Below are 15,551 nucleotides of genomic sequence, written 5' to 3' on the forward strand. Positions count from 1 at the left end.
TTATTTTAATTTATTTGTTTTAAAATGTTATATAACTATTACAATATAATCACAGGACAAATCTGCAATAACTTATTTATAAGAGCCTATTCAACTATCAAAGCGATTGAAAGTAATTATCTCAGGAATGACACAGAAGGCATTGAATTGCCAAGTTCAACAACCCAGTAATAGGATGTTAAATTTATTACAGTTAATTAATACTTCTGAGCAGTGGTGTCCACAACTTTATTTGTTTGGGGCAATTGCCCCAAACAACTAGGTGGATGGGTAATTTTGTTGGATCGTAACAATATCTTTGTATTTAACAATCATTGTAATGCAGGGGTGGCCACTGGCCAGCAAGAAGAGACTCACGAGCCACCAAATATATTAATAGATAGGAATAGCCATAATGTATGTATAAAAAAAACAAAGGTCATATTATTATATAATACATAAATTCATATTAAAACATTTTTTTGTAAAAATGTTACGATAAGATAGGAGCTGCGGCTTGGCCACCCCTGTTATAATGTATAAATGTTATAAAATATTATATTATAATCAAAAATTATTATAACCAATAATCATTACCTAAATTATCTACATTAGGTGCATACACATTTTAGCGTAACAGTGACGTAGGCAGAAAAAAATTTTGGGTAGTGTTTTTGAAAATCAGTTAAGAGGATTTTTATTTTTAATTCTTTTGTTTCCATCACGTCAACGCACAATAAGTATAATTTTACTTTATTTATAAATCCTGTTTAATATTTTTTTTTCTTATTCAAATTATATTAATTAATTTGATTTGTTAGTATTACATTTTTATTATAAAAATCAAATATTTCGGCGGGTATTTGAACACCCAAAGCGCCCCCCTGTGTATAGGTCTCTGGAGCGTAACGTAACGCCGTATCATAAATTAGTGTAATATTAAATTAATATTTCAATATAATTATTATTCAGTATTTCTGATATCTTTTTTTTTTTTTATCTTTAATTGGTTCTGGGGGTTCTGGACCACTATAAATACACCGCTGTCAGTATAAATTTATATAAAAACGTACCACTGACGAATCGCGGAAAAAAACCCCAAACTAAAAAACACACCCTGTAAAAAAAGCTCAAAAAAATATATTATACATATTTTTTTATTATCATTATTATACAGTTAATTTTAATTTTTTTATGTATAGATATAGCCTACAAGTTATTATTGAACTTTATCATGATTGTATAGATTACTTATCGAAAATTATTTTTTAAAATTCACAATTTATTATTATGACTATGATCTCTCGTATTATAATTAATAGTTATTATTATGTTACCACAAACGAGACTATTTTGTATTTTTAATATTTTGTTCCTATATTCTATTAAATAATTATATGATTGTAAATCCATTGTATAATCAACAATCAACTACAGTTTATAAAATATTTCATAATATAAGATTACAATGATAGCACTTTTATTTTCTTGGGTGTGTTTTTTAGTTTGGTTTTTTTTTCCGTGGCCATTTTTTCCGCCTCCCACCACTGACGTAGGTACACATATATATAATATATATATTGTATATATCTGTGGGTAGATACTAAATATCATATACAAAAAATATACCTATAGAGTTCTGTTACACAACGCATGATCATTGTATATAAATAGATATAATATCTATCATTTATGGTAACCGACAATATTGTTGGTATTCGTTGGAAATGTTTAAAAATCTTAAAAATTTAATTTTTTCTCTAAAAATAACGTAAAGAATGAAATACTCAACAAATAGGTATAATACAATAATTTTACATTTTGACTAACTACCTAATTTTGTACACATAGAAAAGTTTCATCAAACCGCTCGTATTCTACTTTTCTTAAGTCTGAATTATTTCTTAAAACCTCAGCAACTTCAGAGAATTGAGTTAACATGCTAATTTCTCGATCCAAATTTGTCATTTCACCGTTAAGATCAGAAGCCGATTCATTAACCAATTGGAACAATCGTGCAAAACTAGTAGAAAGTTCCTGTTGTACTTGATGACTACAATATGCAGATGTGACAATAACAATCGAACGAAGCTTAGTAGTAGCATGTTCAACATATTGTCTTTTGAATTCTCGTTCTTTTGCCTTAGTTGTCCAAGACAAACGCTCATATACATAAAGAACACCATAAATAGTACCAGTAGCTATGATCAAACGCCACCCAACTGTTTTCAGCATCTAAAAAAAGAAAGAATTTAAATTTTCAATTCGATATCAAAAATCTATTAATACTTACAAGTCCTGCTAATACAAGTCCTCCCACAGTACCTTGAGTACCAACAGACGCAGCTACTACACGAGATATCATGGATAAATTATTTTCCACAGCTAAATTTTGATCAAAACTATTGAACGAACCATCAACAGCACTGGTTGATGGATTGTGAGATGGAGACTAAAAACAATAATGTTGTATACAGCTTAAATAATAATTTAACAACAATCTGAAAAAATATTTAAAAGCTACTAAAAATATTTACTATTAGAACCCTTGATTGATTACGTGACCAATTATTGACTAATGTTAGTACACGAGTAACTAATTTGGATAAGCCCCAAGAGAATTTGAATTCAAGTTGTTCATGAAAATCGTCACATAAATTATCACAAGGTAAACTAAACAAAACTTCAATGGTTCACGATGGGGATTTGTAACATTGATATTGTGTTCATCGTCTGGTAATAATGTTGACATTTTATCAATCATTTCTTTTTGACATTGATCTATATGTTTAGCCAATGCAGTAGATAGTCTAGTTCGTAAATTGCTAACAACACCTGCTTCCACGTGGCTATGGAGTTCAATTTTATAAACATTTAAAACTAATTCTTCTGACTGAAATGGTAAATTGAATTCATCAACTAAAACCGACAATCTTCGAATTTCGTCGTTCAGCGCTTTAGATACCTAAAAACAAAACAAAATAGGTATAGACAGTTACTTAATAAGCATACACAGTATAAAGTAAATTCACTTTGTCCTTCACATCATCAACCATCTGTTGGATTTTCATTTTCATTTGATTTGTTATACTTATAAGTTGTTGTTCAATAACATTCAACTTTTTTTGTAGTTCATATTTTTGGCATGTTTTTAAATTTGTTTGTTCTTGAATTCTTTTGTAAATTGTTTCCATAATTTTATGCATTTCTCTAAAAATAATACAAGAACTTTTAGTATTAAAATAATTCAAATTACCTACCTATTTAAACAATATTTTAAACACTTAAACTTTTGTTCTCAATACTCCATTCACATTTAGAATGAACCTCGGAGATAGATTAATGCACATGAACATAGATCTACTACAGAGCAGGCGCACAGATAGTTAACTAAGTAGTGCCAGTAGGGGTGACAAATGGGTGATGTTTGACAATTGTTCAACAAAAACTGATTAGTGAGATTACCAGGGAAGTTCCTTCTTAAAATGAATGCCAAATAAAGTAAGTATGTACAAAAAATAAAAATTTTAATTACATTTTTATAATAATATTTTATAATTGTTTTTAAATAAGTACATGAATAATATAAATAACATAAACATCAATAATTGATAAAAATCTCACTTGACTATATGTTTCCCTTGTTGTGAATGATTTAAAAACTTAGTCTTGATTGCAGATTTTGAGATACATTCCTCAAATCTACGTTCAAATTCTTCAAACTCCAAATATCTAGCATCAAAACCATCAGCTAATGCTCCACTATTAAGAGGAAATCCATTGTGTTCCTCAACACGAGCCTGTAATACTTCTTTAGCAGAAATAAAAAATACACGAGACACTACCTCCTCAGGTGTGCAAACTTTCAACTCCTTCACCAAGAAATCCGTGGCACGCTCCATGTGTTGTTCACGTTCCTAATAAAACATTTATATTATATAAAGTTTTTGAATAAATTATTTTTAGGATTTTTTTTAAAAAATAAGCAAAGTAAAATAGTAATTTTAAAATTTCAAACTTAAAAATAAAAATATATAAATATATATTTATATATACTTATTTTATTTATTTTACAACAACACATTAGTTATTTTTATTAATTTGTAAAGAAAATTTCGACAAAAATAAGGTTTTTTCTTACCTGTTCTTGGCTATTAAACTGGATGAAAGATAGTAACATAAAAAGGGATAGGTAGACATTTAATAATAATATTAACTTAAATATGATCAAACAATTTACCTTGTCTATGAACTCTGGTTCATTAGCAGATGCATCCCATCGGTTGTTTAATATAAATATAGTTGGCTTAGATAAATTTGTTGAAACTTTATGAAAAAAATTCTTTTCCTGAAAAAAGTATAATTTGTATTATTAGTACATATTGGTGACTGATTATTATTATTAAAAAATTTAATTTTAAGATTATTGTTTTACAAGTCAAACTTTATAAATTATATGGTAATTAAACAATTTAGGGTCTTCTAAAATGACACATAAATAGTGATGTATTATTATTAATATTGAACTAGGAATACAACCAAAAGTACTCTAAAAATATCAGATTTAAGATAAATTAGAAATTGTTTTATAAAATAAATTACTTTAAATTTAAAATTATACATAATACAGTGAAACTTCCATATAACAAAGTCGAATAAGTAACAAAAAAAAATTGTAATAAGGAGGAATTTGTTAAATAGAATTCCGTATTCATTAAACAATGAATAGTTTTTAATAATATTTTGTTAAACAGAAAATTTCATAAAATAGAAGTGTGTTATATGGTAGTAAATTCATAAATATCATTATGTTCTATAAAGCAAACAAAATACATTTTTTATTTATTTATAATAATAGAAGAATTTAAGTATAAATTTAAAAATGTAATTTAAGCATAAGTACTATAACAAATAAGAAAATTTTACATGTTTGAATACAATTTGAACAAAACATTTTTTTATATATATAATATATATATATATATTATATGTATTGGTAAAGTATAATTTTGGTAACTATACTATTAATTAGTACCTATATTTCTATCTTGACTAAAAAAAAAATTATTTTGCATAAAATTTAAAAGTGTGAACAACATAATATGTACATGTAAATTAGTAAGATGAATTAACAGAAATCTTTAAATATTATAACTCTATTAATTATTATAAAACTAATAAAAATAAAATATTGCTGTGATAAAATCATAAAAAGAAAAAATACTAAATTATATAAAAACACATACATAAGCTATAAAATATAAAAAGTTAAATATATTTAATTATAGTACCTATATTATGCTTAACATACCACTTTAAGTTAACAATTTAAAACGATAATTCATATAATAATTATCATTATTTAAAATGTTTTCAACTAAGAAATAGTAAAGCTAAAAAAGAAAATGTGCAAATGTATGCAGTACTTAAAATACTTAAAATTTTAAAATAATTCTATTCAAATTAATGATTTAAAAAAATTATTCTTGGCAGAATTATGTATATACTAAAATACTATAATCAATTCAATGTTGATTAATAACGCTTTTACTTTGGTTTTTTAATTTTTATTATTGGCATGAAAGACTGTGCAAAATAAGAATTAATACTTTTTTAACCAATTGATTTTTTACATTATTTTTTTCTTGAATAATACATATTGTTAGTAACAGGGCAGTATATGCTATAAGCTTAATCAAAGTTAAGAATCAACAAATAAAAAACAAGACAATGAAACAGAACTTAAAAATAATTATTTCATATTATATAACATGAAATAAGGAACACAAGTACACATATTTATAGGTTCCTGGTATAATAGTGACACAATCATCAAACTGCTACAATCACAGACATTTTTATTTAACATAAGAACATTTATTTGTGTCATCCACGACTATCATCAGGACCATTGAACAACGTCAAGCACCAGGGTCCTAATAATAGTAGGATAACAAAATAAATAGGTACACTTAAAAACTATTTAAATTTATATGATCTAATAATATACATGTTTAATTTATATGAATTTAGTTTAATTATAAATTTACTTCTAATACTTTTTTAAAAATAATTTATTTTGTTTGCTAGATGTAGAATAATGGTATTTTTCTATTTTTAAGGTTATTAATTGTATCATTGTTTTTGTTGAAAATAGAAAACTGGGTGTTACTGATTATTAAAATCATTCAATATTTCAAAACTATCAAGTACCTGCAACGTTTTTGAAAATATTTTTTTTACATTCATTTAAATTGTTACAGATAAACAATTTAAAATATATACATATATATATTTACGAATTTCTTGTTTATAAGTTTTAAACTTTATTAAATGACTTTATTAATTTTGAATTTCTTATTTCAAAGTAAAATAGGTATTGTTTAGAGTACATTATTTATTTTTATTTTTTTTTATAAAAAAAAATACAATCTATACTAAATATGCCCAAAAAGTATATGTGAGATTCGGGGAAAAAATATTACTAGGGTTGAATGAATTAATGAGTCACTCATAAGTTGACACTTAGGTTGGAAAACATTAAGGTTAAAAATCAAATATTGAATAAATAGTTATTAGTTGCTGAATTAAAAGTATTAGAAAGAATAGAGTGGAATGAAAAAATATGATACCATAAAAAATATTTATATACTAGGAAACTCAATTAGACTTTAAATAGGTAGTTATAAAATGATACATAAATACATAAATAAAAATTATAAAAATATTAATTACAATATACACAATTGACTTACAGTATTCGATAACAATGAATCAGTATTAACAACCAACACAAAAACATCAGCATCAATGCAATGTGCATCAATCCAATCATCCAAATGTTGTGTAACATCTATTCCTGGAGAGTCAACTAAAGCTACATCATCACTTAATAACCTACATTTGTCTTTTGGCCAATAAACATGTACCAATTCATTTTCATTCAATTGTTTTCCATTACTCAATGCATGTGCTAAATGTGTAACGGACTAAAATATAAATTTTAAAATTTAAAAGTTGAAACATTAACTATACAGTAATAAGCAATTAGGTACTTACTTCTATATTCTGTTTTTCATTACTACCTTCAGTAATTAAATATGCATCACCAGTTGGAGATCCTTCAACTTGTAGAAAACAATTAGTTGTATGACCCCTACCACTTGGAAGTACTTTTTCTCCCAACATCGCATTAATAACTGTACTCTTTCCATTGCTTGTTCTAAATATTGTATTTATAATTTAAATATCTAATTAATAAATTAATATTTAATTATCATAATGATTTTACACTCCTGTTCAATGAGTTTTATTAAGTTTGTGAATAAGATTCACATAAGGATATTAGTTAATTTAGCTAAAATTTATTTAACACAAAACTATGAACCATATTTAAGTTTATTTGTTGTGACACTATAAAATTGTGGTTTTAAAAAAAAAATTTTAAAACTTGAGAAATTAATATATCAATGAACTTGTATTTGACTTATTTAACTGAATTTGTACACACATAAAAAATAATACTTACCTATAAGTTGTAGAAGTTGTTAACAATAAACTAATAGTTTAGTAGTAATAGGTATCTAATTATCAAATTTTAATATATTTTATAACAAGATATATGACTCAAATTGGTGTAATTCAGAATATTATGCAAACAAATAACAATGTTAATTAATGCTTATTGGCACCATCAATCATAATAAATGTGTTAAAAAAAAATATTTAAAACTTCGTAATACAGAAATTTTCAAATTTTAATTTGTAGCCAAACATTATTTGAATACCTAATAAAAATTAAAAATATATGTTTTTAATTTATATGTCAAATGCTCATCTATAGTAAATAGTACAAACAATATAATAGTAGATTATAATATATATTACACTATAACATATAATACAGTGAAACTTCCCCAATAAATATCACTAAATAGTGGACACTTCCAAATACCTAGTAAATATTTTTTGGAAACAAACTACAAACATTGTAAAAACTAAACTCTCTAAGAAGCAATTAATACAATTTCAGAGACCAAAGAGTATCTAGTATTTAGAGGTTCCAGCATATTTGTAAGTTTCAAGCTTAAACTAAACAAACCTGCCAAAAAAAGCAACTTTCATCTGATCACGTGTCAACACTTCACAAATTCCTCTGACTTGAGTTCTATAATCCAATATGGAATCTAATTCATTTTCATTAATCACACCAGGACATAAATTATTCACATCTAAAAAATATATAATTATAACTAGGTTTAGTATAATTAAAATAAAAAAAAATTTAGAATTATATGAATATATCAATGATAAAAATGTTCTACTATGTTTCAAATTTTTGAAACAAGTCTTAAATTTAATCTCATAAGTCATAATCTCTAAAACATTAATATTTTGATTTTGATTTTTTTTTAATTTTTAAATTTAACTTAATCTTTTAAAATTATGACAGTTAAACAACTAAGAAAAAATATATAATTATTGTCTTATTCTAACTAATAATAATTCAATAGGTATACCTACACATTTGTTTTTTTTTAGAAATTTTAATTAGATTTTTTTATTTTAGTTTTAATAATTTTACTTTATTTTGATTATATTTATATGTTTTAACGATGATGGAATATTAATTTATAGTTAATATTTATAGTCTACTAAATTTAGAATAGACATAAAATGACTTTCTTAACTCATTACTTTTTAATAGAATATTAAAATATCTTTATATTAATATCTTATCATCTACCAAATAAAATAAAATAAGTCACTGAAAATAAATAAGTTACAAATAAAAATAACAGTGACATATTCTGAAAAAGTCTTGCATAAATAAATAACATCTATTATTATTAGGTAATATATAAATATTAAAATAAATTGTTAAAAATCTAATTATAATTACCAATCATACGCTCATATGCGTCATGTACATAGTTTTGAACATCAACAAAAATATTATTGATTTGTTCTTTAGCTTGGCCAAAGACCTGTAAAGGTGAAGGAGTCAGTAATGAATCACCAAATCCAATTGTGCGATTTATATTAACAGCCATTTATGAACAAACTATTAAAAGACGATGATAACATGCAAAAAAAAAAAACAAATTAGAAATAATAATAGCTTAATAAACACCAAATAATATAAAGTATGAATATCCTATAAGTAGGTACTTCTAAGTTCTAATAGCGTGCATGCTTACAACTTTGGAATTATACCTGTTTGTTCTAAGACATTAATATACTATACAAATAAAATATTCTTATTCATTTATAAAATCAAGTAAACATTGATTGAGTCATCATTGCATCAAGTATATTATATAGTTTAATTTTAGTGTAGTGTAAACTTTAAGACATAATCTTACACTAATTAAAATTAAAATTATTGTATTATAGATACTTACATTATTCAATTTGAAGTATCAATAAAAAAAGCAATTTGAAATTTGTGGTCTATCTTCAACTGAAATCATATTATAAAAGACTCAGAAATACAGGAATCATATTTTCCATAGAACAACAATAACACAATTTTATCGGTTTTTAATCTCTTTTTTGCGACGTTTCATTAATAGTTATTCGCTAAAGAAAACTGAAAATAAATGTTAAATAAATAATTCATTACAGTCATAGAGTAATTCTCTATGCAATATACTAATGCCGTTGTAATCAGGAATTAAATTATATAATATATGTAAAAAATAAGTAAATTCGAAAATGGTAATTGAGTGTCTAGCTATCAGTCTTAAACCGGTATAATACCGTGTCCCGTTGCATGCCCAGTTCTTTTTATACCTATAAAAAAAAATGTATTTAGCGAAAATGGTAGTTGAATGTCTAGCCATCAGTCATGATATGATTTAAATCGATATCCGAAAGTTCAATCCATAATTATCATACCTCCTAACGTCGAAGTTCAGGTGTTGTTTTTTTATATGTAAGAAACTATAAAATATATTGTATTTTTAATAATTAAGTAATATTTAAATATTTTTAATTTATAAAACATAAATTAAATATCATACAAATTAAAATTATTTTTTGTAATTTTCAATACGTATAATATGTATCTACAATACATTTGCAATGTAATGTGCTTAATTCATCAAAGTTACCTATTAAACATTCCCCCCTCCCCCCGCATGACATCAAATTTTTCAAAATATAAAAACAAAAAAAATTATATCAATGAAAATTAATGTTAAATAAAATAATACAAAATTAAGTTATTTAATCTAATAATTAAATCCAATTACAAATTACACTGTGTTAATTTTTCAAAGCTATGTTCACCAATTCAACTAAAATATATTAATATATTATATAATGATTTATGATATACATCCGAGTAAACTAATACAGATTATACAACAATGTATCAGCCTATAACAAAGCACAAATGGATATAAGGTATTCATGGTATTCATTGATTGATGCCATTTTAGCAATTAAATACAAAATTCAAGTGTAATTAATAGCTTCTTTAAATTATTGACGCATAATTATGAACGAAACGTCAAAATTCATACTAAATAATTCTAAATATTAATTTTATAAATGTTCTATATAATACTACAAAATTTAAAAAATCAACCCTACCTAATTTAAATGGTGAAAGTAATGTGCATTGTGGCATTGTGCAACATCAAATATTATTATTAGAGTGCCAATTCATACACTTACAAGTTACATTAAAAACCAACCAAATATACGCTAAAAATCTTAAATATGCAAATACATACAAATCCGCGCTTTAATTATTATATGTATCCACAAATTATTATTTAAAATAATATTATATAGCTTAATATCACTTCGAGATGTGTATGTACGCAATACTAAGTAAATTAGTAAAACTAAGAAGCACTGACTATATAATATTAGAATAATATTATAATTTATGAAAATGTTTACCTGCTTTAAGACGATAATTTTATACTTCTTTCAGCGAGAAAATTGGAGTGTGGACCACAAAAAATCACAATACCTACATCATTCATGCGCGATCCATAGATCTATCGATCCATCGATGCATGCACAATATTCGCAAAGATATTCTATATTATCGCGTCAGGGTGTGTGAGTGTAACGTATAGAGTATAACTCTATGGTGTAAGGGAAATTGCGGTGTCGTCGGTTTTGACTGTTGGGGGTGAGGGATCTCCACTCTAAAATTATATAAAAAAAAAAAATTCTTACCAGATATCTGCAGGTGGTATAAATACGGAACGAATAAATTTACTGTATGGATCAACCGATCAAATGGGGTTTGGTTTAAAAAAAAATTCTGTACAGAATGATAAATACATTGATTTTACAGTGATGTACGTTTTTATTATTGTGTTTAAAACACTTTATTTTTGAAAAAATATTTCAACTTCGAGGGCTGTTTCTGTTAGCTATAATTTGCATCTAGTTTTTATATTAAGGTGCGTCAAAAGTAAGGATTCAGACAGGAGTACTCTGACAACTTAATTTTTTTCAGTGTTCTATTAATCTACTGTACAATTTACAAACACACGATGACCAATGCATAAAAGTTATAAATATATATTATGGACTATATATAGTAATATATAATACGTATAGGACGTAGGTATTAGTTTGACTAAAACACCAGACATTGTCTGAGTGAAATACAAATAATGTTATCGTCCCTCAAAATGTTCATAAGAGACTGATCGGTAGTTATGTTCAAAAAATAAAACGACATCATCGTTGAGGGCATAGTTTTAAATGCGCCGGTTGGCTCAAATCGGAAATAAAAAATGCATGAATTCTGAAAATCATAACGACAGCGGCATCTAGTGACGAATTTGAGAGCAGTAACGGTGTTTTGTTTTTTATAAGCCCATATATACGTCGGAAAGTTCAAAAACACAACGGTAGATCGCGCGGCCGTTACCGTATGAAATTCTGAACGCTACGATCGAATTCGACAAACCCGAAGACTTTCCACAGACTGCGGAGAATGGAGATATTATGAACTTCTTATCAGTGGCGTATTTACGGGGAGAGATATATACATCTCCTCACTTTGATTCCTTTTCTTTTTTTTAGCTTGTAATTTTATATGATTGTATAAATGTTTTTTTTTTCATTTATCACTTTATTTGCACTTACCAAATAAAGTGATGGGACGTTTGGCATCGATAATTTTAGTCATATCTCTCTCTCAAAGAATTCCTAAATACGCCACTGGCTCTTATTTTGATTAATAATTAATAAAACACTTATAAATATTTGGTGTAGGATCGAGAGTGTCCCATTCCTCCTTCTACCCACTTGACTCAAATTTGACGAGTGAGATCGATTTTTGTGATTATTATTGTTCATGATTCCGCACGAACTTTTAAATCTACGGATCGTTTATCTATTATATGAATTTTCAATTGTAACAGTCCGTTATTTTAATAACTGTTCTTGAATAAATGTCCACAAATCGTAAAACATAATATGATAAGAAAACGTAAAAACTTTGTAGATATTGACCACACTTGTCAATAACATATACTATACTTATAACCTATCAAAGGTACCTAGTGAAGCAGTGTCATAAATTTGTATTTTTTCATATTTATTTATTGTTTAAAATTTGAGATTCAACGTGAGCCGAAAACTGATTATTATGTAAAACTAATGTTTCGAAAAATTTAAACACATAGTACATTTATATAATTTAATATATTATGTTTATTAGATATGTTTATGTACATTATATAAATTATAGGTAGTAGGCATAGGTAGGTATTTATAATATTTAACTTATCAATGAAATTGTAACAATAAGGAAATTTTAACTAATTTATCTACTTCTTACTGCAAAACATCTTTCTTTGTAGAGGACAAAAGTTCAAGGTTTACCTGAATTACAGCCTTTCTGACCTTACATTATCTTTTATAGTGTACACATATTCTTTGTGATAATCTATAGAGTTTTCTTTGTATTCTTTTTGATGAGCTCATCATAATATCATCAATCTGCTAATCTATTTTCCGGTAAAATCATGTATGAAACAAATCAAAAAATTCGAATTCAAACAAATCGTCATTTGTCACCTACACTTATAAATACATATATTATTATTGTTTATTAATGAATTAATGTTTATGTTACTTTTTGTACCTTTACTTGATTTACTGAAAATGTAGAATAATATATATAACGAGCAAAAAAAGAAAAAATATTGATTATAGTAGTAAAAATTGATTTTTTGAACGATTAAAGGGACATATTTGAAATGTTTGCTTCATCTTTCAAAATATGTACAGAATAACAAATTATCTTTCAGTAGAAATCATTTTATATGGTTAGCTTTAATATATTATTGAATTAATTAGGACAAACGTAAATTGAACCTAACAAAGGTCAAAAAATAAAAATTGTAAATTGCATCCGGTATTTTACAGGCATACATTTTTATTTAGTAAATAATTGCGCTTCATAGAAATATTATTTTTATGATAGCATAAAAATTTAGCATTACCTAGAGGAGGTGACTATCACTGTCCTCCAAAAAGTTGCTTGTTACTTAGTTTGCTTGAAGTAAATAAAATAGTGAACCAAAATTGAATTCTTTCGTTATAAGTCTTATAAATTGTAACTATAGGGCTTGGATTTTAAAGCATATGGTTCTTTTTTTTTTATAGGAAATGGAAATTTAATTTTTATACATAAATTTGTTTCATGTCATTTTAATTCCAAATACCTAAACCAATTTATTTTGACTTTTTTTATGTTAATGCTTTTTTTTGTTGCTTTTTTCAGTTATTTCAGCTGTAGTGTTTGTATGTTATTTATTATTATGCTCTGTAGTAATAATAAAAAATTGAATTAATAAGAAACGTAAAAACCCAGAGTTTTTATATTCAATTATTATTGTTTTCGTTATCGGAATGAGATTGTCGATCCAATTATTATAGTCTGCAGTACCTATACGGTCAGTATGCCTATAACATCGATATCAACCATTTCAAAATTTAAGATTTAATGTTGTAATTTGAAATTTTTTGTACGAGGTATGCACCGATCACTTCAGTGGATGTAGAGAGTTCGTTTTCTATGTTAAATTTTAAATATTCTGTCGGACAATAGAAACAGTTTCACTACTGCAAATCTAGGAAAATACACGGTAGTTAATTTTTTTTCATTTAATTTAACTTTTTAAATTTTTTTATTCATTTCTATAACTAGTTCATGATAATTTTTGGTTGTTTTTTTTTTAAAATAAATAAACTTCTTTTTTTCTTTTTCAGTTGCTTATTATGTTTTGAAATCTGAGCCCTAATTATAACAAAATAAATATTTGTTTATTGGTAAATAATAAATATATAGTTAAATTCGAATCAATTGACGCATTTCGTATCAGTTTAATACATAGGTTGGTAGAGGCGGTATAAGTAGGTAATGTAAATATAATAACTCATAATATTAGGCGTTTAGATTCTTTCTCATATTTTACAGTTCAGAAATTAAAAAAAAAGGATTATGTAATATATTTAACATATTCTATTTTATAATTTGGTTTTTAATAGATGAATAATGAACTATTTAATTTGTATTACTTTTGAAAGAAAACGTGACACATCTAGGTATTTATTAAATTTAAAATGTTGGATATTCTTGGAAAATATATAAAGCTGATGGGTAAAAATTTCATTTATGCAATTAATAATCAGATTTGTATTGTTATATTGGCTAGTCCTGAGTCCAGTAATATTATTTAAAGAAATAATGAAAATAATAAAATATAGTTTATAATGTGTGTACTATATTATAACAGCAAAGGCAAATTATTAATGCGTTTGAATTAGAATAATCGCATATAGGTTAAAACAAAGTTATATTATTCTACATACTGTTCGTAGGTTTTAAATTTGCAGATATTATCGACTCGATATTTTTTTGTCACGTATCTATTCAGTAAATTATATTTGTATTTTATACCAATAATCATCCAGAGCACGGTTTTGGATACTTGTCGTGCGTGTCATTTAATGAATATGTAATATGTAACGAGTAGGTAAGCCTTTGATCAATGATTGTGTTAGGTTATATTTTTACGATTCTTTCCAGGAAAAAGAAAATTAACGAGCATTTTTCAAATACCTATCTTTTACTATTAAAATAAATAATAGTTATTTAACTTATAAGTTTTGAGTAATGTATATAATTCCAAGTATACGGAGTATAATAATTTACAAATGTTTAAAAAGACATGAATACTAAAATCAACTCTGGCTGACAAAGTGACAACGGATTCGTAGAAAAGAAATGTAAAATGTTCAAGTGTGTTGTATGATACAAAGTTATTGTTAAGTAGATACAAGTTTAACAATATCGTGAGAAGTTGTACTACGCGATGTATCATACCGGTAACTATACATATATATACCTAGGTACATATTCAAAAAAGTACCTATACGTATTTCGTGGTATTGAATTTGCAATGTTTTATGTTTGTAGTTCTTCAACTATTATATTATACAGGTACGTACGACTGAAATATAAGTATATGACTGAGGTACGTAATTTTCAGTCTTCGCAAAAATTCGACTTAATGTCATATCAC

The 15,551-nt window shown here is 25.4% G+C and overlaps 1 protein-coding gene across 1 annotated transcript; it reads right to left on the reverse strand.

Moving 5' to 3' along the window:
* Positions 1-1,763: 1,763 nt before the first annotated feature.
* On the reverse strand, positions 1,764-10,995 carry LOC114127351 (transmembrane GTPase Marf-like). The gene is given in 13 exon segments (XM_050200010.1): positions 1,764-2,214; positions 2,273-2,431; positions 2,517-2,668; positions 2,671-2,944; positions 3,012-3,189; positions 3,604-3,896; positions 4,220-4,327; positions 6,735-6,968; positions 7,039-7,201; positions 8,081-8,210; positions 8,882-9,043; positions 9,384-9,571; positions 10,894-10,995. Coding segments are annotated over 11 exon segments (2,244 nt in total). The 5' UTR covers positions 9,033-9,043; positions 9,384-9,571; positions 10,894-10,995; the 3' UTR covers positions 1,764-1,812.
* Between the last annotated feature and the right edge of the window lie 4,556 nt (positions 10,996-15,551).

The sequence above is a fragment of the Aphis gossypii genome, chromosome 2 (assembly GCF_020184175.1).
Source record: "Aphis gossypii isolate Hap1 chromosome 2, ASM2018417v2, whole genome shotgun sequence".
NCBI classification, from domain to species: domain Eukaryota; kingdom Metazoa; phylum Arthropoda; class Insecta; order Hemiptera; family Aphididae; genus Aphis; species Aphis gossypii.